The 26,734-nt window shown below is 36.4% G+C and overlaps 1 protein-coding gene across 2 annotated transcripts; it reads left to right on the top strand.

Annotated features, from left to right (window-relative positions):
- The first annotated feature begins 1,746 nt into the window (after positions 1 to 1,746).
- LOC130438568 (FERM domain-containing protein 6) lies at positions 1,747 to 17,717 on the top strand. Of its 2 annotated transcripts, XM_056770507.1 has the most exons (15): positions 1,790 to 1,847; positions 8,225 to 8,409; positions 8,691 to 8,781; positions 9,455 to 9,534; positions 9,959 to 10,017; positions 11,389 to 11,569; positions 11,689 to 11,844; positions 12,608 to 12,673; positions 12,838 to 12,906; positions 13,201 to 13,363; positions 14,728 to 14,889; positions 14,963 to 15,125; positions 15,934 to 16,095; positions 16,169 to 16,331; positions 17,612 to 17,717. In XM_056770507.1, coding segments are annotated over exons 2-13 (1,272 nt in total). In that variant the 5' UTR covers positions 1,790 to 1,847; positions 8,225 to 8,328; the 3' UTR covers positions 15,935 to 16,095; positions 16,169 to 16,331; positions 17,612 to 17,717. The 2 variants fall into 2 exon arrangements, with proteins under 2 accessions (XP_056626486.1, XP_056626485.1); XM_056770508.1 differs by lacking the exon at positions 8,225 to 8,409 and having other exon boundaries at positions 1,747 to 1,847; positions 14,963 to 16,095.
- Positions 17,718 to 26,734: the final 9,017 nt, after the last annotated feature.

Raw genomic sequence — 26,734 nt, 5'->3', positions numbered from 1 at the left:
AGTTAGAGTTGTGGTTGTGTTTCACAGGAAATGTTGCACAAAATGTGGGGGGGGAAATGTACAATGGGAACACACATTCATAGAGATAATACGAATCTTGTTCGTAAGCATTTCCGAACTACTGCACTCTTATGTGGTAATTCTGAAACACAGAAGCTTATGTCAAGTGCCAGATAGAAATAACCTTCACCAAATTAAATTGTATACACACAAAACAAATGAATTTTGCTAATTTGCTAAGTTTCCTTTTTAAGTTAAACAATTTAAAAAAAACACAAATGTTTTTTTCATGTTCAGTCATCTTACTTTATCCATTCAAGTTTGGACCTTTCAAATAATTTGTGTTGTGTTAACACAGAATTGTAAAAAAAAGTGAAATCCTTTTTGTTTTGCACAATAGTGCATGGTTGTGGCTAGAAGGGATGCAAATTCTCGCCGTAAAATTTTAATAAATTAGGTCAACTTGTTACAAGCAATTTTATTCGTATTTCCTCATATTATATTTATGGCTTGGCTTAAATCAAAATTTATACATTTCAATAAACCATCATGATCAGAGTTTGCTTTAGTTGGGCTCTTATATTTTAATGATAAATGTTCAGTGTATGTTGTGACAGTGTGTTAAAATACATTTGTTGAGGCAATGAAAACTAATCATCTGGTTGTTAACTGTAATCATTGTTTTTTATTTAAATAATTGTGTTATGTGTGAATATTGAATAATCCTACAGTGTGCTATTTAAAAAGTGGAACTAAAACTTAATATGAACTAATAATCATGTTTGTTTAACAGATAGGGTATATTATGATGATAATTATTTTATGTTAATCCAACATATTTTTATTTGGTCAAGACATATTCTAAGAGCGTGTGCTGTTTTTTTTCTGTCCCAAACACAATGTAAATAAGCGTCGCAACAACAACATTAAGTTGAGTCAGAACTCAACAACTATTAACAAAGTATTTTGAAGCCCCCGGACTTTCCTCTGGTAAACTATCCTGTAGGTGGTAAGAAAAGCGTGACGAAAGGCTGATGATGTAATGAATCGTTTCATAATCATTTCTTTCTTTGCGTGCACGTGGGCGTTCCTATGCTGCGGCAAGGTTTTTTTTATATTAATAGTAATCATTTAAATAAAATGCAAATCTTGAATCTTGTGTTCTAGTTTATTTTTTAATTTTTCAAGTATGAGTAAATAATTATCTGAGCTATAAGTCATTCTGTTTTTAACCTATGCTGTTTGAATTAAAAAAACTCTCAATTCTTTCAGTTACACAACCCAATTTTGTGTAACCCAATATGCCAAGAAAGTATTTGTATGCATTCGAGAATCGAGTTGACTGTGATGAGGTTTCGAAAAGAAAGAAACGCAACAAAAGCTAGTCCATTTATTTAAATGAAAGCTCCCCACCTTGCAACAGCTTTTGCAGCCGAAAATAATGTTGAAAAATGTTGGAAACTTCAACAAATGACTATTATAGTGCAAATGCTGTATTGGCTACTATAAATGTTTAAAAATCAGAATCAGAAAGAGCTTTATTGACAAGTATGTTTGCGCATACATAGAATTTTTTTTGGTGACAGGAGCATCCAGAGCATAAAAGAGTTGTAGGCTACCTCATCATAAACATAAAATATAGATTAACATATTTACTGAAAGCTACAGTGTGATAAGTAGAAAGACATTTCTAAGAGCGTGTGCTGTTGTCTCCTGTCCCGACCCCACGTACGATCTGGAATTTCCGTATAAAAAAAGCACGACGATGCGTAACAGAAGTCCGACTCACTAACTCCTGGACCATTGGTGCACCCGATAGATAATAATCAAAAACGAGACCATGAAAGGTAAGCATTTAAACCGCAATATTCTTCAATGTTTTCGTAGACAATCCTGAAGCTTCTGGCGGGGCGCTTCGTGTGACGCGACAGCAGGGATCCCCTCCATCACTATTTGGTAGCATTAACAACTGTAAAGTGGTTGCTTGCATATTAAATTGTATCCAACTAGCCAACTTCACAAACGTTAGTTTTTGTGGTGAATCAATACATGAGGGAGAAAGGGAGAGATTATAGGATGTTCATAATTGTTTTCGTTTTCGATTGCTGGCAGGTCAGAGACATTGCCAGCAATCTGTAAGTGGGTCAATGACAAATAAGATTTTCAAGAAGAAAAAAAATATATTTTAAGCAAAACAGTTTGAAAATGCATTTTTATGTCCAAAAAAATGTATTGTGTCGATTTATATTGGTTTTACAGCATTTTAGGGAGCATTAATTCATTATTAAACAAGATTTCTGATTTTACCACCCAGAAAATGTGAGGTGGTGCGACCATATATTATTTAAAAATAATATACATTTAATGAACTTAGCACTACTGAGACTTGTAAATATGAATCATTGTAGTGTCTTAACTGCATGTCACATGGTAAATTCCCTTTCTATTTCTTTGTTTATTGACCTTTTATTCCAAATCATATAAACGGCTGCTTTTCTGTGTGTTCAAACACCCATTTTTACTTTTTATGTTTTGTTTTTAACTGTAAAAATGATTTGTATACGTTATATAAAGGTAATCATTTATATGTCTTACTTCATTTTGCAATTGCAGTGGGAATTGATAGTTTTAAATGTAAATTTGCTAGTTGCACCACCTGACCACGACCGGTGGCACCACCTGACGTTGTGATCAATAATGATTGATATTCACAAAATAAAAATATATGTCAATGAATTTTATTCAGGTTTCAATTGGCTTTTTATTTGAATCCTCTGACCAATTTATACTCTATCTCAATAATATAATTACATTTAATTAACAAGAAAGTGCAAAACAATACTGCATGTTATGATAACATTTGATCATCGTTTCTTTAAAAATATAAATTTTAAACCTCAAGGAACACATTTAATAAATGAGAACATATTTTATATGTATCAGTAAATTAGTGCAAATATTGGGCCCAGAAACATTAAGGGCAGAATTCAATCTACTGTTCAATAGATTCAGTAAGTCAAGATAAAAAACAACTCTTTCAAATATAATTCAAAATCATGCTTTCAGAAAGCACAATGCAATATACAACATACCTATCTCTATAAAAGATACATGGTTTCAGACCCCTTCTATTTTAATTTAATGAAAATATATGGGACATACAGGTAAAATTAAAAAAATTTGAGTATCGTGCAAAAGTCCATTTATTTCAGTAATTGAAGTTAAAAAGTGAAACTAATATATTATACAGACTCATTGCAATCAAAGAGAGTTATTTCAAGCTATGAAAACCTTTTCACTTCTAATTTTGAATTTGGGGTTTTCTTAAGCTGTAACCCATAACTATCAAAAATATAACAAAGGCTTAAAAATATCTTGCTTTGCATGTAAGGAGTCTATATAGTTTCACCTTTTAACTTGAATGACTGAAATTAATTAACTATTGCATGATATTCAAATTTTTTGAGTTTCACCTGTATCTATATCATTTGTAAAATAAATTATTTTAGTTTAAATATTTAATAGAATGGGTAATGGTTTGTTAATCATTCCAATTCATTACTAATAACAATGCTTTTCTGTAATGCTGTATGACACTGCTATCAAGTATGTATTATTAACATGTAATAACTGTAATAACCACAAAAAATATTAACTTAAGTTGTAATGTATCTAGATATACATAATGAACACAATTCCTTGCTTTTCTTTTGACAAGGTACTCTGCCCTTGCAACTGGATCACTTTTTAAATGAGCTCTATGTCGTGCTGTTTTCTCCTTGCTTGATAATGGCATCTACAAAAACAAGTTAAAATAGATTAATTTAAAGATGCAATTGTTTTAGTATCAATGTTGATTATACAGTCCTATATTCGTGAAGAATAAGACTTTAAGATGGACAATGTGCTCTTTAAATTGTCACTCAAACCATAATAAAATAAACAAATATATATATACATATAGATTGCACCTTTAAACAACTTAAAAGCTTTATATATTTATTAAAATGTATTTAATATTTTCAAAAACATGAACTAACATGACTTTTTTTAGTTGGTTTAACTGTAACTCTGGTCGCCACACCTGACATATTGGTCGCACCACCTGACATTTCAATCTAAATTCAAAACTAAGAGGCATTCACTTGGACGCATATACAAATGTTTGACCATGTGCTCAAGGTTATACATACATTTTTTAAATCAAATACACATTTTAAGAATAACAACACATTTTCAAAGTTTTTCAGTGGTCATACCACCTGACATGACAAGTTGAATCAACCTCATCATTACTCAAAAATGTCAAATTCTCTAATATTTATGGGAGGGTGACTAACCTTGTTATTGCTTCAAATGGGTCATGTGGAGTCTTCTGTGTGATGTCATATGCTGTCACATGGTTTTCTTAAAGGAGCATTGCATAAAATTGCATTTTTATGTCGGTCGCTCTCCCTGACATTAAGAAGTACATTTTTCGGACAAAAGTTTTTTAAGTAATAGATTAGTTTTGGAATAGGACCGATACACTATTTCCCCTCATTTATAAGGAATTTAACATAAAATCATGTCAAAATATTTGATTAAGAATTTTAGTGAGAAAATTAACATATATTTCTCAGTTTTGTTCTCTGTTTTTATGTTCGGACGGTCGCACCACCTGACATTTTTGGTCTTTCAAACACCAAAACTCAAAAAATCTATTGAATTTCAATAAAATGAAAAGGGTTTCTTATAAAGGACATATTGTAGATCCATCTGATATATGACATGTATTTATTCAAGTTCTTTTTAGGAAAATAATGAATTTGGACACAAAAAATACACGTCATGTCATTGACCCATTAACAGATTTAATGACGTGACTTAATGATATAAAACTATAATGAACCTTTAGTTGGAGTACTATCCATACACATTTCTTCATAAAAAGCCTGTGTTTTAATACAAATTTGTTCTAATGTCCCTTTTGATAAGCATTTTATGATTTTTTAATAAAATCAATCTTTCAATGCAAGGTATTTAAAGTGTACCTGAAGCATACTTGCAATAGTTTCACTTTAGCACGATCAAATACACTTAAATGTATCTTTAGCTGGACTTCAGCACTATTTCTGCACAATTAAAGTATATTAAGTACAAAATTAGTTGTTCAAATTGACCAGACTTTAAGTATACCAATTTATTATACCACAAATACAATCCCAGTTCAAAAACATTTTAGTATATTTATTTTTCACTAGGGAAATCAATAGAATTTATGTAATATATTTTTTTAACATGGTGGTTTAATGTAGAAATAGTATCTCCATGGCGAGGTTGATAGCGCCAGGGGTGACTCGTCACAACAGCATCAGAAATGTGCATTGAAAATTGCCAGCTGATGCAACTTGCGCTTTGGGGGTTGTCTACATGGGTCATTCTAAAATTAGGGGAACCCTAACGGCACCCCCTTCTCGGAGATTACTTCCATCACTGGACCTTTGTATGTTACCACTTCTGGCAACAATACTGAGATGATTCAGTTCCTCCATATACGTCCTCCCTCCGTCCTGGGTCATGCCTGGGTCACCAATCATAATCCCTTCATTGACTGGCGGAGAAATGTAGTTTTAGACTTCTAATTGCTTGTCTTCTGCGCTTTCTCTTGTAACCTCTGCTGCTCTGTCACGGGAAGAACCCATTAGCCTCACTGACGTACCCACAGTGTATCACGATCTGAGGGCGGTCTTCAGTAAGTCTCGAGCAGCATCTCTAACTCCTCACCATCCGTACAACTGTTTAATCAAACTTTTATCTGGTACTTCTCCACCTAAAGGACGTCTTTACTCTCTCTCCGGACCCGAGAGAGGCCATGGAGAGGTATGTGGCTGATTCCTTGTTGTGTGGCATTATACACCCCTCTTCCTCTCCTACTGGGGTGGGGGTTTTCTTGCCGCAAGGCAGTCCAGCGATTCCTGGGGTTTGCCGATCTCTACAGGCAGTTTATTTGAAGGTTTAGTCAGATCGCTCTTGCCTGTCTGAGCTCACCTCCACATTGAGACGATTAATTTGGTCCAACCGGCCCATAAGGCTTTTTCTCAATTGAAGAGCCTTTTTTCTTCGGAGCCTATTCTCGTTAGCCCCAACCCTTCTCGCCAGTTCATTATGGAGGTGAATGCTTCTGAGGCAGGAGTGCGAGCGATCCCTTTCAAGCGAGGCTCCTTTGACGACAAGGTGCACCCATCTGCTTTCTTCTCCTGTCGGCTTGCTCCCTCGGAGCAGAATTACGACATTGGGAATAAGGAGTTGTTGGCAGTTGAGCTTGTGTTGGAGGAGTGGCGCCACTGGTTGGAGGGTGCCAAAGTTCCGTTCTTAGTTTGGACCGACCACAAGAACTTCGAGTACATTCGCACGGTTAAATGCTTGAATTGTCGTTGGGCTCTGTTTTTTGGCCGTTTTGATTTTACCATCTCCTATTGTCCGGGGAGTAAGAACGGTAAACCATACGCGCTTTCACGAAAGTTCAAGGTCCAGACTGCTTCCACCTCCCCAGTGTCCGTCATATCTCCTGGTTGTGGCGGTGACTTGGAAGTTGGAATCTAAGGTTTGTGAGGCGTTGGTTGGCGTTTCCCCCCCGGTTGATTGCCCTGACGGTCTACTGTTTGTTCCCCAGTCGGTCCGAACTAGCGTCCTCCAGTGGGGGCATTCCTCCAATCTTGCGTGTCACCCTGGAGCGGCTCGTACCCTGTCACTTGTCAAGCAGCGGTTTTGGTGGCCATCAGTGGCGGGGGACTCTCGCTAATTCGCCCAGTTTGCATGACTAGTAAGAGCTCTCATCGTCCCCCGGTTGGGCTTCTCTGGCCACTTCCCACCCCTTTGAGACCTGGACTTGGACTTTTCATCAATTCGTTGGTTCTGAAGGTGGTGGACCGGTTCTCTAAGGCTGTGCATTTTAAGCCCACATTGTTTCCCTCACAAGAATCCGATGCTATCATCCCTTCTGCTCATGTGTTCGTTCGCAGGTGTCCCAGAGTCTGGAGACTTACATTTACATTTAGACATTTGGCAGACGCTTTTATCCAAAGCGACTTACAGTGCACTTATTATAGGGACTATCCCCCTGGAGCAACATGGAGTAAAGTGTCTTGCTCAAGGACTCCCTGGTGGTGGATGCTGGGATCGAACCAGCAACCTTTGATTTACCAGTTCAGTGGTTTAACCCACTATACCACCATCTCACTTGCCAGACAAGCTCTTGCTCGCACCCGCGAATGCAACCAAGCACCAGCCAACCGTCAACGTTCCAAGGCCCCACTTTACGCCCAAGTTTATCGGTCCCTTTCCCATTGAGAAGGTCATCAATGCAGTCACAGTTCGTCTTAAACTACCTCCTACACTTCAGAGGGTCCACCTGGTATTCCTTGTTTCTAAGGTCAAACCTGTTATCCGGTCCTCCCTTCAACCCCTTACCTCGGCCCCTCCCAGACTCATCGAGAGTTCTACTGCCTATACTGTTCGTCGACTCCTCGATATTAGACAGCGAGGTAGGGGTCACCAATATCTAGTAGACTGGGAAGGTTACGTTCCGGAGGAGAGATTCTGGATCCCTGCTCAGGACATACTGGATCGCTCTCTTATAGATCAGTTTCTCCGATCACATGAGTCATTTTTTCATACCAAGAGGAATTCTAGGGGAGGGGGTACTGTTATAGTCTGTCGTGGTGGGTTTTTTTTTTGGGTGCCACGTGCTCAATATTACGAGCTGTGCCTCATTTTTGCCTCAACTTATAAACTCACTTTAACTGCCCTTTTTGTCCCGTGACAGTGTTGTTAAACACTTAACAATAAAATATATTTTAAAGAATGTTTGTAACCAAACAGTTCTGGGGCACTATTGTCTTCCATAGTACAGAATGCTTCTATATTAGTCAATAGTGCCACAGAACTGTTTAGTTTCCCACATTCTTTATAAAAATTATTGGTTCTGTTGAACACAAAATATATTTTATAGTTTTGAAACAATTTGAGGGTGAGTAAATGATGGCAGAATTTTCATATTTGGGTTAACTGTGCATTTATTGTGAATCCCTTTTTATCAGTCTCTAGATACTATATGGAAACGGCTGAATTTTCACTGAATTTAAAGCAAGTGTAGCTGATGCGTAGATGGTAAAACCCTTCTGAAATAAGCAAACAAAAATGGGCTCAGCAATTAGATCACCATAGGCTCTTTTTAAGGAAGATACATATGCTTCAAAGGGAGGGCATTAAGGAGGGGATCGGAAGGAGGAGAGATAAGCACTGGAGAACTCAAGCAAACCACTTATTAAAAAGACCTCATAGAAGATGACCGTAATGAAGAAGAACCAAGACAGAAGTTTGTGTGTTATTCTGCCCAATAAACTACAACTGAACATCACTGTGAGGGTATGTGTCTGGATGTGTTTTTACACGTTAAATATCAAATATATTGTTTGTATTGCCTGTTTGATGTGAGGTTTAATAAACTATGTGAATGATTTTAGATCTTGTAAAACGTTTCATGAAACGCTGTCTTTGTTAATAACTTTGATTAGATAACTTTTTAAGAACATTTGATTTTCAGAGTTTGTGGACGTGTATGTTGCAGTTTTGGTAGCTCAAGCGGTGCGATCACGGATATGTTTACTTTAATAGTTCTGTTCTATTCTGTGTGGAACTTTTTACAGATAAAGGACAGAGGGCAAGATGTGTTCAACCAGGTGTCTGAGATACTTGGAATCAGAGAGCTTCACATGTTTGGTCTGACTGTGGTTAGGGGTGAGGCTTCTTTCTTTCTGCTGACATAGCACGACACTTTAACCTAAATGAGTTTCAATGAAAATATGCTTTGGTTTACAAGAAACAGGAAGGAAGGGAGTGATGTGTGTTTAATTAAAACCAGGGTTCTTTAACATGGGTCTTTGGCTGGACGGCTTTTGGACTACTTTGTAAATATTGTTGTGGTTTTCCCATTGTTATGAGAAAGATAAAGTTCAGCTAAATGTTTTTTTATTATAATGTATTACCAGCATGCCACTTAAGGTATAAGGTAGTACAATATTTAGGTCCTTAATGTCCCTCTATAGTTTCTTTGGACTGAGAAAGGTTGGAGTTCTCTGGTCTCTTGTAGGCTGTAAGAGTTATATTTGACCCAAAAATGAAACAATGTGAAAGAATTTACTCACCCTCATGTCATTTTAAACCTTAATGACTTCTTTCCACAGAACACAAAATAATACATTTTTTGAGAAAGTTGGTAGCCGAACAGCACTGGCTCCCATTCATTTCTATTGTATGGGCCAGTTAACGACATGCTTCAAAATATCTTCTTTTGTGTTCTGCTGAAGAAAGAAAGTATCATGCTTGTTTGAAATGACAAGAGGGTAAATAATGAAATATATTTTACTTTTGGGTGAACTCTCTACTGATGGTGCTTATTCTTTATTGTCAGACAATCAACCCTTGTTTCTGGATTTGGAGCAAAAACTCTCCATGTATCTTCCAAAGTCCTGGAGAAAGAACATATTAAAGGTAAAGTCTTTAAAACTAAAATAGTTTGATCAGTGAATCATGATTAGTCATGTATGCTCGACCTGATTTTGCCAAGTGGTTGATGTCCTCAGGACAACATATTTTGTTGACCTAAAGACAATATTTTTATATATAAAACCTAAACCCATACCAAACCCCAACCCTAACCATAACTTAAAAACAGAGGGAAATGAACTGAAAAACAATGGTCTAGATTCTAGAAGCACCTAATTCTGGTTGGAAGATTAAACTTAAAATTAACTGTAAACTTATTTCTGAAATCTGATTGGTTGATTTAAATGAATGTTGTCCCAGGCTCACAATGATGTTGTCCTATGAATCTCAACCACTTGGCGAAAACAGGAGAGCCATCATGAATAGTCTGTATTGACATTCTTCTGATTCTGCATTCATTTACTTTCAGGAAAAAGTGGTTATGTATCTAAAGGTGCAGTATTTTGCAGACAACTACCAGCATATTGTGTAAGTTAATGTTTTGCTTCGTTGCTTTTTCATTGTTAAAAATATTAGACATAAAAGGAAGACTAGTGAGTTGTTGTGTCTACATTTTTCAGTCGGCTCAGTTTAAGTTCTGTAAAGGACCGAATTGTTGAGATAAATAAAGCCTGTTTTTTTACTTCTGCGTCAGACCAATGCCATAGCCTACACAAAGACGCATACCCTTGTAGTCAATGTGATTGGTCTGCTTGAACCCCCTCCCTTTACTCATACGCATTTCCGAATGAATTATCTAAATAAATTATGTGTTTTCTGTATTTAACAACTCAAGTAACAAAAGTGAATGTTTGCTTGCTGCTATCAGTGCTAAATGCTTCTCAGACAGCGTTCACAATGAACCGCTTCTTTGGCTATTGTCTTGGTTACACAAGCAATTAACGAAAACAAGCGCGTTGCCTACTCCGTAGGTCTGGGTCAGAAGTAAAAACATAACATTGTGCCTGCCATAAAATGCGGCTCGAATATTTGGAGTTCCGGGCTGAAAATGTTAAAGTACCAGAAGTTGCGAAAGTTTTTACTTCCATATTTTAAAACATTTCTGAGTGAAATGAAATTTCGAATCAGAAAAATTGTGGGCGTGGCTTTCATCTTTTTCTGCAATTTGATTGATCACTGCAGAACAACACATCACAGGATGCGTGGTTAGATCCAGAACCGACTCCTCCAACTTTATATAATTAATTAGCCGCAATTTAGAGAGTTAAGTTGCAAACCGTGGTCGCCAACGTTTGCTACTATCAATGTAATGATACTTAAGTGTATGCCTGTAAGTAATGATCACAGTTGAATATGTTAGCCCAAACCCTTAGCCTTAACCTAAATGTAACAATATACGTTATTAAAAGTAGCCTTACCCTTACCCTAAACATAAATCAAATAAAAATATTTTCGGTAATGGTGTCCACCCATCGATCAATCAAGACGCAGTGCGAGGAGACTGGATGCAGTGTCGATCAATCACAATGCAATGGAAGGAGACTGGATCTGGATCCAACCTTGCCCCCCTGGATGTCGCCTTCTGCAGTGAGGTGCTACTGATTTCATTGGATGAATAAAAACAGCCATTGCAGTTTGAAATGGAACTGGCAGCAGACTAAAAGTTGAAGGGGAGGAGTTAATGGATGCACCGCCCAACATACGTCATTTAAGATGGATAGTCATTAAAGGATGGTAGTTTATTTTCGTATTTTACCTGAAGATTACGAGGGCATGAAATTTTTAAGCATTTGTAAGAGATGTTTAAAAAATAACAATTTAAATAACAATAATTAAATATTGACTTGATATTTCACTATTTTCACCATTTCATCTTACCTGCTTGTTTTGTTCCTAAAGAAATGACGATGCTCTCAAGCTGTATTATGCTGAAGTGAAAGCCAGAGTTTTGATTTCTCGGTGTTATGAGCAAGAAGGATTTTATTTCCAGCTGGCGGCGTATGCCCTACAGGTCGAACTGGGGGATTCCAAACAGGGAAACAATGCATACTTTCAACCGCAGGAATTTCTACCTGTGTGGGTGCGGTTCTTGTTCTTACTTTTATTCTGACTTTACTTTATAAAAATATAATTTATCTTGCATGCATAAAACTTGCATACCTACAGCAAGCAGTGACTTGGGATCAATGTGTCATACAGGTTATACAAAGGCGTGGGAAAGGTTACATCCTCGAGCACACCCCAGCCCTGCACTGGAAAATTGCGGGAATGTCCTCAAGGAAAGCTACTCAGCTTTTTATACAGAACGCTTTTATCCTGAGTGACGTGCCAGTCACCATCTATACCTTGTTCAAAGTCTGGCAACATGTTTAAATTTCCTTAAATAAGATAAATATACATTCAGACAGTAATATCACGGGATTGTTGAAAATTCTTTCATTATTTACTCACCCTCATGTCATTCCAAACCCGTATGACTTTCTTTATTCCACAGAACATAAGAGAAGAAGTAAAAAAAACATTGGTTACAAAAAACATTGGTCTCCTTTGCAAAAAACACTGAGAGATTTCCCAGAATATGTTCTTTTGTTTTTCAAACCACATGTGGGTGAATAGGGGGGCACGGTGGCTTAGTGGTTAGCACGTTCGCCTCACACCTCCAGGGTTGGGGGTTCGATTCCCGCTTCCGACTTGTGTGTGTGGAGTTTGCATGTTCTCCCTGTGCCTCGGGGGTTTCCTCCGGGACTCCGGTTTCCTCCCCTGGTCCAAAGACATGCATGGTAGGTTGATTGGCATCTCTGGAAAAATTGTCCGTAGGGTGTGAGTGCATGAGTGAATGAGTGAGTGTGTGTGCCCTGCGATGGGTTGGCACTCCATTCAGGGTGTATCCTGCCTTGATGCCCGATGATTCCTGAGATAGGCACAGGCTCCCCGTGACCCGAGGTAGTTCGGATAAGCGGTAGAAAATGGAATGGAATGGAATGTGGGTGAATATATGATGCTTGATTTTTTTTGGGGGGTAGGGAAACAAACCCACACATCGCTCTATCTTTCTGGACCTAATGTTGTTCTTATGCATTCGTTTCATTTCCATGGTCCCTTATACCTTCCCTCTCAGGGAAAAAGAGAAAAAGGACGTGGTGTTCTCCTGGGTCTGGCTAGAACTGGACTACAGATCTTTGAGGTATTTTAAGATATTTGAGGCCTGACCTTCAGGATGATGCAACACACATTACATAACACTGCAACACACTCATGATAAGCATGGCCTGTTGGCTCTCAGAATACATACACATTATTGTTTTAAGATTTAAATGTGTCTTTTTTTTTTTTTTTTGATATATTAAGATGCTGTATGAAGAACAAGAGTTTCGATATGATTTGGCCTGGTCATGCATTTATTCGATTAAGTTCCAGGTAATGCTGTTCAACACACAATGTTTCCAGTAAATTGTTAAGACTTGTATGAGTAAAATTTCTAAAGAACCAGAGATATATGTTCCAAATGCCACACTTCGCCTGTGTACTAAAAATGAAAGGTTAGGTTAAATTTATAACATTGTTGAAGGTAGTACTGTATCAAAAAATCATGAATGTGTGGCCTGTACAGAATACCACAAAAATAATAGCATTGTTTAGTATTGATTTTAAACACTTTATAACCCACGATCAGTTCCTGACACTTTTAAATGAGAAATTTGTTTCCTTCAGGGCAGGAAGTTTGAGACACGTGCAGATGGCATGCAGGGGAGAAAGCTGGTGTTCTACAGTGTCTCTGTCCTCCATGCCAAACACCTGCTGCAGCACATAAGCAACAGTCACCGTCTGCATCTCAACACAAAGCACACAGCTGTTCAGTTTAAGGCAACAAACGGTCAGAATCTGTGGAATAATGTGGTGCAGACAGAATAAGCTGCATGAATTAATGAAAGCTTCTTTTGACCTTTACTGATTTTAAGAATAAGCCTTTATTTTACTCTTCGATAAAACTTGACAATTCAGTTCAACATATCAATAGTCTTTAATCTTTTAGAGCATTTAGTAATTTTGATAAATATTATAAGCATATTATTGTAAATAATAATGTTGTGTAAATAATAATTTATCAAAAATGATAAATGCTGTTTAAATATTGTTTATTGCTACGTAAAAGTAATATGTAATGATGAGATCAGAGCTCGTTGCCGCATGAGGTTACAAAAGCGGTCACCCAGATCTGGTGGTTTGTGGTGCTTGCTTCAAACAGTTAACAAAACTGTATCTTCCATTTAGAGATTTTTTAAAATAAGATTAGTTCAACATTAAATATCACATTTTGCTTATAAGGGGTAGTTTAATCCGTTCACTTACTCCCATGTCATTCCAAACCTGTACTATTTTTTTCTTCTCCAGAACACAAAAGAAAATATTTTGAACGGTGGTGACCAAACAACATTGACTTTGTGGACACAAAACAGCTGAGATATTTTTCAAAATATCTCTAAAGAAAATATGTCTAAAAAAAATCAAACAGATTTTAAAAGACATGTAGCTTTATAAATGATGACAGAATTTTAATTTTGGGGGTCAACTATATTCCACTATTGGGGCATGTCATGGTCGTAGCCAGCTATGAGGTCACAGAGGTCCGGACCTTGGTCATTACCTGGTGTCCCCTACAACCAGTTTTGGGTGTAACTAGTTTCTAAGTAATTAGTTACTGTAATTGAATTACTTTTCCCTTGAAAAAGTTAAATCAGCGATTACTCTTATTTTCTCTGTAACTTAGTTAGTTTTTTCATGTAATTAAACTAAATACTTTGTGTGATATATGTCTAACTTTAAAATCCGTGTTAAAATATATAATTCTCACATTTGTAATACTTTGGTCAGTTAATAATTCTACTTTATGTAGTTTAGTATTATTTATTTGTATGAATGAAATAAGCTGTTTCATGTCTATCCTTGAATCACTTAACTAATCAAGGTCGATGTAGAACTAAAGTAACTAAATACTTTTTGGACAGAGTCATTTGTAAAGTAATCTAATTACACTATTGAATATTCAATTAGTAACTAGTAATTAGTTATTTTTTCAAAGTAACTTTCCCAACACTACCTACAACCCTCATTGTAAAGTATTTCCTTACTTTTTGCATCCTTATTTGGTTTACATCTAACTCTATATTGGATCTTGTACACCGCTTGATGCTGGCTTCAGTTTGATTTTGAATGTGAATTCTTTCTGTGTGGTGACAGACACATACAGAGAGATGTACATCACAGACCAAGTTGATATGAATATGGACGACAGTGATGATGAGCTTCCACCAATAAAATTCCTCTTAGCCAACATGCAGAACCAATCCAGTGGCCCTGTCTCTGTTCCAAACTCTCAAGATTGTGGACACGCAATAAAAGGTAAAGCAAACTGATTGTAAATGAGCCTGTCTGACTGTTGGCTTAGTTCATTAATTTGTTTTGATATATGCAGGCTCAGACATCACGCAAAGCTCCTGTGGTTTAGAGATGAGTGTTGATGAACCAGTGGAAACTTTGGTGGACAGTCTTGAGGACCTGCTTTGTTTAGTGGAGCAAGAAGAGGGTGTATCTGTAGATGATACTTTTTTCCATGACTACTTTTCCTACAGCATGTGGTAAACGGACACATATTCCTAAATCGAATAATGGAATTTAAAATGATAGTTTACCCAAAAAGGAAAATTCTGTCATCATTTACTCACCCACTTTTCATTTCAAAACCTTTATGACTAGCTTTCTTACCCAGACTGTACTTTACTGTAATATGTACACAGTATGTACATGGAAAACAGGACTGTAAAATAAAGTGCTACGGATATTTTGAAGAAAGTTGGTTAAAAACAAACAGCACTGGCAAGGAATGGGGGCCAGTTAACAACTTTCTTTAAAATATCTTTCCAGTCATACGGGTCTTAAATGACAATGTCCTAGCACCCGTCTCACCTGATCCTCATCACTGGACATTAGTTGTTTATCACCATCACCTGTGTATCCCTCATTATCTGGCGCGCCCTTCAAAAAGGCGCGACCTTGCGCTGTAACAGATCCAACAGGGGAGGGTGGGGGTTCAGGATGGAGACGTACTTTTGGAGACGTACAGGATGGAGACGTACTGTTTCATGTCTATCCTTGAATCACTTAACTAATCAAGGTCGATGTAGAACTAAAGTAACTAAATACTTTTTGGACAGAGTCATTTGTAAAGTAATCTAATTACACTATTGAATATTCAATTAGTAACTAGTAATTAGTTATTTTTTCAAAGTAACTTTCCCAACACTACCTACAACCCTCATTGTAAAGTATTTCCTTACTTTTTGCATCCTTATTTGGTTTACATCTAACTCTATATTGGATCTTGTACACCGCTTGATGCTGGCTTCAGTTTGATTTTGAATGTGAATTCTTTCTGTGTGGTGACAGACACATACAGAGAGATGTACATCACAGACCAAGTTGATATGAATATGGACGACAGTGATGATGAGCTTCCACCAATAAAATTCCTCTTAGCCAACATGCAGAACCAATCCAGTGGCCCTGTCTCTGTTCCAAACTCTCAAGATTGTGGACACGCAATAAAAGGTAAAGCAAACTGATTGTAAATGAGCCTGTCTGACTGTTGGCTTAGTTCATTAATTTGTTTTGATATATGCAGGCTCAGACATCACGCAAAGCTCCTGTGGTTTAGAGATGAGTGTTGATGAACCAGTGGAAACTTTGGTGGACAGTCTTGAGGACCTGCTTTGTTTAGTGGAGCAAGAAGAGGGTGTATCTGTAGATGATACTTTTTTCCATGACTACTTTTCCTACAGCATGTGGTAAACGGACACATATTCCTAAATCGAATAATGGAATTTAAAATGATAGTTTACCCAAAAAGGAAAATTCTGTCATCATTTACTCACCCACTTTTCATTTCAAAACCTTTATGACTAGCTTTCTTACCCAGACTGTACTTTACTGTAATATGTACACAGTATGTACATGGAAAACAGGACTGTAAAATAAAGTGCTACGGATATTTTGAAGAAAGTTGGTTAAAAACAAACAGCACTGGCAAGGAATGGGGGCCAGTTAACAACTTTCTTTAAAATATCTTTCCAGTCATACGGGTCTTAAATGACAATGTCCTAGCACCCGTCTCACCTGATCCTCATCACTGGACATTAGTTGTTTATCACCATCACCTGTGTATCCCTCATTATCTGGCGCGCCCTTCAAAAAGGCGCGACCTTGCGCTGTAACAGATCCAACAGGGGAGGGTGGGGGTTCAGGATGGAGACGTACTTTGGCCGGAGACAGGTGAAGACAGGTAGACGACCAAAATGACAAAGGGAGTGTTGACTGTGGAGCCAAAGGGACCAAGGACCCAGGTGTAGCCGGGGAGAGGGAGTACTCCGACAGAGCCGATGAGTGTTCGACGACAAACTAAGGCGGCTGGGTAGTGGCGCAGAACTTGGAGCCGATCGAACGGGTACTCATCTGCGTCAGCATGCATGATGAGTATAAGCAGATCGTCATCCAGACCGGTCAACAATTCAAGGTTCAAAGCTTGATCGCTCCAACTCAGCTGATAACACAACTCTAGACATTCCTCCATATAACTCTCCAGATGCCGACCATCCTGCATCAGGTCCATGAGGATGGCCTCTGGAGGGAAATTATAGCTGTCAATGTTTTAAGGTCCAGTATTCTGTGACGGGAGTTGCAGGGATCACTCAAAACAAGAATATACTCAAACGTGTTTACTTTAATCCATAACATTAAGCTACAAACAAACAATACTGGACAAAGAACACTAGGAAGGGGGGAACTTAAATACAACAGATAATACGGGATACAGAGGTGATGGCTATAAACAACTAATGTCCAGTGATGAGGATCCGGTGAGACGGGTGCTAGGAATTATGGGAAGTGTAGTCCGGTGAGGAGGATGTGCAGACGAGGAACTGTTACAGACAAGAGTGTGTGAAAATGATGACATGCATATTTGGTTAAAGAAAGTTAAAGGTTCTGTCAATCTGGTTTTGTCAATTCACCACATAGTGAAATGTTCTTTTTACAGATTTTGATTACCTTTCAATCTGTGTCCATTCAGGTTTTGAAATGAAGAAATATTAAAATATTCTATGATCCTGTGAACATCGAACAGTTGCACAAACAGGAACAGAACAAAGCACATTAAAGAGTTCAATGAAACAGAAGGCACAGTGGTTTGAATTTTATTTTTCACATGTGTCTGCACGTTGTGTTTTAAATGTGTGGGTGTGGGTGCATGTACTATAAATATGTAAATTACAAGTCATTTTGCTGAAACAAAGCAGTGAGTAAACGGCAACTAGGTACACATTAGGTAGCACATTAGGTAGCAAGAACTCTGGAGTTCCCCAAGTTTCCCAAAGCTTTGCCTGTACGACTTTGTCATTTCAGAATTACGATTGTTTAGACAAGTCGTGTCGAGTACACAAAAAACCTTGATAGTAGGTAGGAGTAGGGGTGTGTTTGTTTTGGTGTTTGAAGAGAAATCAAACCTTTAACAGGATCAAGCGCGCAAGGGTGTTTGTTGTGATCACGAATCTGTAATATACACTGGTGTGAAGAAAACTCACATGCTTACTTTTATTTTAATCATTCATCATGTGGCAACTGTTATAGTTCTTGTGGTAAGATGAGAGCTATTAGTAAAAGAAGTGAAGTGAAAGTCACATATTTGTCAAGTATAGGGATATAAATAAATATAACCAATAAATAATCTTAATTAATCTTCACTGTAATTGCAGTCACTGTAATCCCACATTTAATATTTAAATTTATTAATTTAACAGACACGTTTCAATTTGCAGATGAGACAGCATTTTTACACATTTTCAATGAGCTAGCAACATGTACGGTCTATAAAACCACATCCTAGACCCAACCTCCAGTATATGGAATGAAATCTGCACATTGTAGTCCCTGCAGTTCCTAAAGTACATTATATTTGTATTACTTTGCACATACATGCAATCCAAGTGGATTTTAAAATTGTAACTCTATTTTCAGAGTCACTTGAATAATACAAGATATTCACACACACAAGAAGTGTACAGAGGCAGACAAATTCATAAAATGAACTTCCTCAACACAATTGTTCAAGGCATAATGCATTTGTGGATAATACTTTATATGAAACATAGGGTCTATAAACCCTTTACATAGATATTTAAAGAACATCCTCTGTTTTTTATTGTTTTTGGGTTCTTGGTTTGCATTGAGCTCAGACTTCCAGCTCAGCTCAACTTTCTATGAACACTGTACTTTTAAGATGGTTACCTCAAAGCAAAAAAGGCAATATAATTTTTTATTTTTGCATTTGGTAGAAACTTTTATCCAAAGCAACTTACATTGCATTATCCTATTCATTTGTTTTTTAGTGCATGCGATCCCCTGAGATCGAAACACAACATTGCATTGTTAACAATGCTCTTACCACTGAGTTACAGGCCCACGTGGTTGGAGGCTGATGGTCTCACCTCATGCATTAGGAAGTATAATGCTATTTTCATTCACTCCTCGTCATGCACAGCAGAGCTATGATCTTCGTGGTAAGTGATTTTGCACGTGGGTTTCCTTTGTGCTTCCTTCTAATCACTTCTATATTAGCACACAGAAGAAATGTGATTTTGACATCACAGTTGAGTTAAAGGCATTCAAAAAAGGATATGCTGCTTTTACAGGGTTTTTACAGTGTAGAAGTTATGAGTAAATGCATGTTGTGATCTCATCTGATTTCTTAACTGTGGACTAATAAATCATTTAAGACTCACATAGAGTTCCAGAGCTGTTTAAAGGTGATTTTTTTAAATCATGCTGTCAATGTGTAATGCTTATAAGAGTTTTAAACGGTGAGAGACCACAAACACAAGGATAAATAATCCTAGATTTAATCATTTTGTTTATAATGTGTGGTGTATAAAGTCAAAGCACACGAACCACACACAGATTCCTTACTGTGAACACAGGAAAAATTCCAAAATTCTCGTGATTTCAGAATAGATTATTTATAATTTCACTGTAAGCTTTGTTTATTATATGTGTTCAATATTAATACAGCTTTGTAAAAAAAATAGCAGCTGACATTATCACCCGAAAGAGTCTACTGGCTCCACTAGCTCCACAAGATCTATTTTTTCTGTTCCACCTTAAACAATCCACACACTTGGACTTGAACCACTACCGTAACTTGCACATAGCCTAGTTTTTATTGACGTTATTCTTAATTGCAATGATAGAATTTGTAATGCTTTTGACAGAAAATTGACACTATAAAGAAAAGAGTTTGTTGAAGTGATAACTACGGTTGTTATACTTCTGTCAGCTGGCTTTCTAATAGAAATCCACAATGGGGTAAAACAACATAAAAAGAGCACCAACAGGAACATAGACTTACTATACTAAACTAGACAAGGCAAGTTTATTTATATAATACATTTCATACACAAGAGCAAAGTGCTTAACATAAAATGATTGACAGAGAAATAAGACGTATCATTAAAATGCAAATGATTAAAGCTCACAAATACAGCTTTAGATTTTAAGAAACAATAAAATTGATAAAAAATGTGATTGTATATATAAAAATAATATTTTATAATATAAAATTAGAAATAGAAGTGCAGTTGATGTGAACCGGAACAGTGCTCAGGTTGTAAATGCACAGCTTAACAAGTGTGACAAGACTAAATATAAAATGTGCATAAACTATGACTAACAAAAATGCCTCTCTACACATAAATCATGAGGTTCTGTCATGACCCTGCCACTAGATCGATCAGAATCATGACAGTTTTGATTTTTGTTTTATATGGTTTTAAAATATTTAAAATTAGCTTTTATTTTTACTTTTTAGATCTGTTAATTTTATTTAAAGTTTTAGCAATTTTGGTATATGCTTTCGTCATTGAATGATTTATTTGTTTATTGTTTTGTTGCATTATAATAATAATTGATTTCTATTTTAGTTTTATTTGAGTTTTTGTTTATTATTATAATTTTAGTGCTTTAAATTTATTTCAGATTATTATTGAGGCAACATTTCAAATTTTCCTTCCCATTATTTGATTTCAAGATTTTGATTTCATTGAACAGAGAGGATTTCAAAGTTGAATTTTAGATAACTAAAGTAACCTTGACAATCAACAGTTCTTTAGCGTTTGTCCTCTGGGTTTCCCTGACACATTAGGATTTCTGATCCAACATGTTGAGTATTTAAGATTCGCGATCTGGGTGGCTCCGATGTTCTTCCGATCAGGTGCTTTCACTCTAAACTCACCACACCACAGCAAAATCTGATAAGATAACCATTTAAGATCATCAGGGCTTTACCTAGGACTGTCGGAAGGGGAGAAATCGGCCCGGTTATCTTTTATTATCTTACAGCGTTCCTGTAGCTCAGTGGTAAGAGCATTGCGTTAATAACGCAAGGTTGTGGGTTCAATCCCAGGGGATTGCAAATGCTTATGTAAAATGTATAGGATAAAGCAATGTAAGTAGCTTTGGATAAAGCGTCTGCCAAATGCCTAAATGTAAATGGTGTGACCCCAGTTTAACCAGATGTAGACCAAGTGGTCTTGATACAGCATGAATAAAGTCACCTTACCCTCAAAAGACTAAGTGTAGTCTATTGGTTAACCAGAGGAAGTTCTATGTTTCGAGACACATCCAGTGTTGCATATGCAGTGCAACATCCTTAGTTTAAGTAATCAAGAGCACGCATGCGAGACAGAGACTGTGCTTCAACAGGAAGCGCATGTAATACAGAGAACGTCCTGATTGGCCTGATTCGGTAAGTCAACCAATCAATTGTCAGTGTGGGCGGGCTTTTATCTCTTATCCTGAGTCCCGAACTGAATATTCAGTTCAGTATATCTAGAAACAAGAGCGCCATTGCAGAGGGAGAGGGCCACAAAAAACGAAAATATAAGACACATTTTACCCAAGACTACACGAAAGTGTACCCCTGTCTTATAAAAGTGAAAAATAATGACAGTCTTGCACGCTGTACAGTTTGCAATAGCGACTTCAGCATTGCCCATGGTGGGTTAAATGATTGTAGAAGACATGTTGAGGTGAGTTCATCAAGTTTCATTTGATTTCATGTGCATATTATTCATATTATTCAACAACTAGCTACATGAAAACACCTTAGGCATATTTAAAATTGCTATGGAATATAAATAAAAGCAGTTTACATAATAGATAGAGAGAAAGAGAGAATTTTATTTGTCATTGTGCAGTAGTACCATACAACGAAATTTGCTTGTGCATCATCTAAAAATACTCGCTTTCATATACACACTCACACAATAAATAAAGGATAAAAAATATAAAACAATAACAGGACATCCAATATTACACTGGTCTGTTGGTCAGACCAGTTGGTCTGCTAAGGATGAAAGTCAACTGCACAATGTCCAAACATTTCCAAAAGAATCTTAAATTCGCTTTACTTCAATTTGGCCTTTTATGCATTTAAAGAGTACATAACATGAGATCATAAAAATTACATTCAGGCAGTGTGTAATGTTGCCGTGTTTGAAAGTAAGCAGTCTGCCAAGTTGTAAATCCGAAGGTGAATGAATAACAAAGTTATTGGCTTGGAAAAAAGGGAGTCGAGTTTAAATCTCGCAAACGAGTCGTCCCTAGTCCGATTTGCGAACCGCCGCGGATTTACGTCACTACATAAAGTCCCCTCCTACATTTTGATAGGACTGCCCACAAAAACTCTTATCCCCCAAACAGTGTGGCTCGTGTGCCTTATTCGCAGTAGACCAATCACAGCAGACTAGACCATCTGACCAATCACATCAGACTAGTGAATGTGTGGAACGAATCATTTGGATTTTGGAGTTGTTGGACAGACCATAAATTAAAGCGGGACCTGAAAAATACCTAGTTATGTACTCTTCAATAAATCTGTGAGAGTGAGCCTTTATCCCATTCAGTACTCAAAAAGTAGATCTCTATTTGACACCTGCAGCGACATGATTTAGTTGTGAGGAAGGAAGCTCGCTGCAAGTAACTGCCGGGATTCTTGCTTCGTTCATTTGATAAGGGCTTTCATCATGAAAGCATTTCTGTTCTTGTATAATGGAGTCAGTATAAGAAAGGTGAGTGTGGTTGCTTATGTCATTTTTTGATTCCTGTTTTCTCCACGCAACATACTGATGCTGCATAGAAAGGCTTGTGCAGACATGTCCCTAGATAATATTAGCATTGTTGTGCTACTTAGTAAACGATGTGTAAGCTGCTATAAAACAGTTTTAAATAATTATGAGTATGCCTCAATATGCCTCAATCTGTGTGGAAAAAATGTGCCACCTAAGTTTCACTGCATGATTATGTAGCAGTTCATGTTTATCCTTACTTAACAAGACGTCCAACAAGCCTTGAAGCCCAGCTCATATGATAACATAAGTATATCTACATCTAAAACCATTTACGAGAAAAAATGTATGTAATCTTAAAGAATCTTTAGTTTGATTGAGGAAGTCGTTGTAATCCCCCATTGCTTTAGAGAAATAATTCGTTTTTAGGACTTTCCAGCTCATTGTTCATTTCAGAAGAGAACACGAACATACAATTACACTAAAACATAAGTGGAAGACTCATGGGGACCACAGTCCCTTTTTTTAAAAGATACTTTCTTGTTGAATGCGCAGAGAATTTATGGTTTACAGTGAATCTCCATTGCACAACAAAAGCAGATTGTTTTGTCTGTGACGTCCTCTGGATTTTCCTACCATTTCTGTATAATAAAACATGAAAGAAACAGTTAAACAAAAGTAAAACACAAAATTGTAATCTCTTTTTATTGAGTCACAACCTTTTAACCGTTCTGAGCTATGATCTGAGCTATGTAGGGGTTTGTCCTTTTGTGGTGTCTATATATTTTGATCATCGAAATTCGAAAGTAAAAGGTTTCCTTAGGTTACCGGTTAAGTACTACGCATCTGTGGACTGTGATTAAAAGAAATGTTGTAATTACATCCTAGCGAGCATAATGTCAGACTTGCCATCTGTGAATCTAAATAGGAAATGATGGATACAATTTTAATTGTACAATTAAGATTCTTATGGAATATATATTAAAGTGTGTTTTTCTTTGTTGTTTGTCTGTTTTCAGTTCATGTTATCGTTTCTCATATTCCAGTTTTGCTGTGGATTGCAAAATGGTATGATACCCACCCAATATATTTTACATTCACACTTATATGGCATATTCTTGATATTAAATAAAATAAATATATTGTTGGATAATATACATTTATGCATTCGACAGATTCTTTTTTCCAAATGTTTTTATAATGCATTCATGTTTCTGTGGCAATGGAGCTGCGCAACACTCTAGCTTCAGGAATGGGTTAACATATTTGGCCATTTTATTTAATATCATGTGTACAAATGTGATTCAGTTGTCTGGTTATCATTTGATAAAAGTGTTATTTTCTGACTAGCAAGTAATTTGAACAAAGGAGTCTATTTGTAAATATCAGTTAAAGGATGTTGGGTCATTAATGGAAATGGATGTCATATTCAAATGAAATTGACATAACATCACATACAGTGTTTAATGGAATGTTTTAAAATAATTTCAAGTTAATTTATTTTACACCATGCTTTTTTGTAGAGAAATGTGGATTCTATGTGATAATGACACCATTTCAAGAAATCTCATGCTTCGAAAGGATGAAGAATCAGGACCAAGTTTGTGGATCTCTTCAATCAAACATCAATCAATCAACATGCAGTACTCACAACAAAAATGCCATGTTGTGTATTAAGTGGCCTTCAACTATTCAACTGACATGTTTAATGATTGATTCTGAACAGATTATTGATGGTAAGATATTTCTTTACAAATTCAACTTTTTAATACAGGAAATGAAACCCCACTTCATTTATTACTGAATATCTATTTCTGGAATACAGGCAAAAAGTGTGCCCGTGACCAAAAATGTAAGTTATTAAAGTTATAAAAAAGTTATAAATTAAAAGTATTATTATTTAATGGTAAGCCACTTTACAGTGTAGTACTTTATCATCAAAATGTGTGTTTATTTAGGAGAAGGAATTAATCGATCAAATTGTTTGTTTTAGCTATCAGTTGCCAAGGAGAATATGAATCTGCTGGTAAATCAATTTAGTGCAATATTTTGTTCTGCGTCTCATATTTTCTATTAAAACATGCTGAAATTCTAGCACCCTTAAGTCACATATGCTTTTTCTTCATTATTGCAGAACCACCAAATTCTGTGTCTAGACTTTTATTAAGTAAGTAAAGATTGTAGCTTGACTTTTCATATACATATTAACATAGTGACTTATTGTTTTGTATTTGATAAACATCATATTATTAAAAAAAGTGTTATGGAGAATTTGACCCTTAAGAGAGAAAAAGTAGGAAATGAGAGTACATAATAGATGGGAACTCCTTCAACTCCAATCCATGCCAAACCTTAATAAAGTGATTAAATATAATATGATAAATATAAAACAGTTTTGATTTCTTCTGGCTTTTAGTCACAACATAATTCATATAGCTTTGAATTGATTGTGGTAGTTTTGATTAGTTCGCTATATTATTTTAATACATAGAACAAAATACAATAAAAGAATGAGTGTGTATCAAAACAGTTTTGTTAGAACTGTAATCTATGTGTCTGTTTGTAACTATGTATATGTTGATTTGTTTTTGCAGGCATTCCTTTGATAGCAGCTTTGTTTTCTGCAGCCCTTTTTTCTTCCCACCAGACAGCGCTCTAACATAACAGATCTCCTACTGCTAAGACACGTTTCCTAAAAACAATGACAAAATATAGCTGCAAGCAGCAATCATCGGGTTCGAGCAGTCTAAGGGGACTAAGGTCGACTGCCTTCGCTGACTACGGTCAGGAATCGGACCATAACACATCCGCAAGGGATGACACTTACCCATAACCAGAAAAATGAAAGAAATGGTCATCAACGGTTAATACAGACCACGCATGCTTACACTCATATGCAAAAACAGGTGTAAACCGATAATACCTGAGGGGCGAGTGAAATTAACCAATTCTCATGTCTCTACGATGTTCAGTTCCAGAGATATAGGTCTAGCTTAATGGTTGCTAAGTTAACATGTTTAGTTGCTATGGATGTGGCATGGCACCTGCCATACATTATGATAGACGTGTATAAAAAAAGCTTAAGGCTTATGGCCAGGAGCATCTTAAATAGATACATTGATTCCCATTCATAATAGTCTAGAATGCCGTGCCATTTAAATTGTGTTTATTTTGTACACACATTATACAGTATATCCCATTTTGATGTAAGGTTTGAACTTCAGGAAGTCATGTTTACCATGTCTAAATGCATTGAGTTGCTGCCATGTGACTGGCTTAGTAGCAATTTGGGTTTACATGCAATTAAACTGGTGTACCTAATAAAGGTGTGTTGTATATATATATATATATATCAACACAGCATCATAAAAGCAGCCAGACATGTGCTGTATTTATAGATGTGTAATTATGGAGCAACGTTTAATGTGTAATACATTTTATTTCTAACACTGTCTTCCTGTGAGACACATTTCATTCCACACACATGCACAGTCTCGATCACACATGACACACAGAACTATACAGTACATGCACACTCTTATTATACAGAGAGACATAATATCCATAAATACACACATTGTGATCTGGTGACTCTAAAAAAGCCATTGAAATTAATTATATTTCACTTTTTTGTCTGTTATGAAGGCATGCCTCTTCCGATGACCTTCACATTTTGCATGCTTTTTTTGTGTCATAATATGTATAATAGTACTATATGGCAAGTCAGTTGGATTATTCATTAAGGAGCAGCAAGCTTTCAGGTAGACTTTTGAGGTTAATATAATAAAGGACTCTGTTATGGTCACATTTATGAAAAAGTTCAACATGTCCTTGATCATAAATTATCTAGAGAGTCCAGAGAATTGTACTGTGGTGAAAATTTGGAAATTGCTTGAAAGACCTAAAATTAGTATGCAAAAGTACGTCTTTAACATCATCACCAATAACTTGCGAACTGTTTGATTGACATCAATGGATCAAGAGGCAAAGTTGTTCTGAATGAGGAGAACTATCATATGATTATATTAGTTTGTGTAAATGACAAATGTCACGTGATACACAACTGCTTAAGCAAT

This window comes from Triplophysa dalaica, chromosome 17 (assembly GCF_015846415.1).
Source record: "Triplophysa dalaica isolate WHDGS20190420 chromosome 17, ASM1584641v1, whole genome shotgun sequence".
Taxonomy (NCBI): Eukaryota; Metazoa; Chordata; class Actinopteri; order Cypriniformes; family Nemacheilidae; genus Triplophysa; species Triplophysa dalaica.
The sequence above is the reverse complement of the archived record's forward strand: the minus strand, read 5'-3'. Positions and strand labels throughout refer to the sequence as shown.

Excerpts from the sequence above, each read along its gene's own strand:
- LOC130438568 (XM_056770507.1), top strand. The coding sequence starts at position 8,329 with ATGACCGTAATGAAGAAGAACCAAGACAGAAGTTTGTGTGTTATTCTG. Across the intron at positions 10,018-11,388 it reads GACAACTACCAGCATATTGT|AAATGACGATGCTCTCAAGC; the intron begins GTAAGTTAATGT and ends TTGTTCCTAAAG. Across the intron at positions 14,890-14,962 it reads TTGTGGACACGCAATAAAAG|GCTCAGACATCACGCAAAGC; the intron begins GTAAAGCAAACT and ends TGATATATGCAG.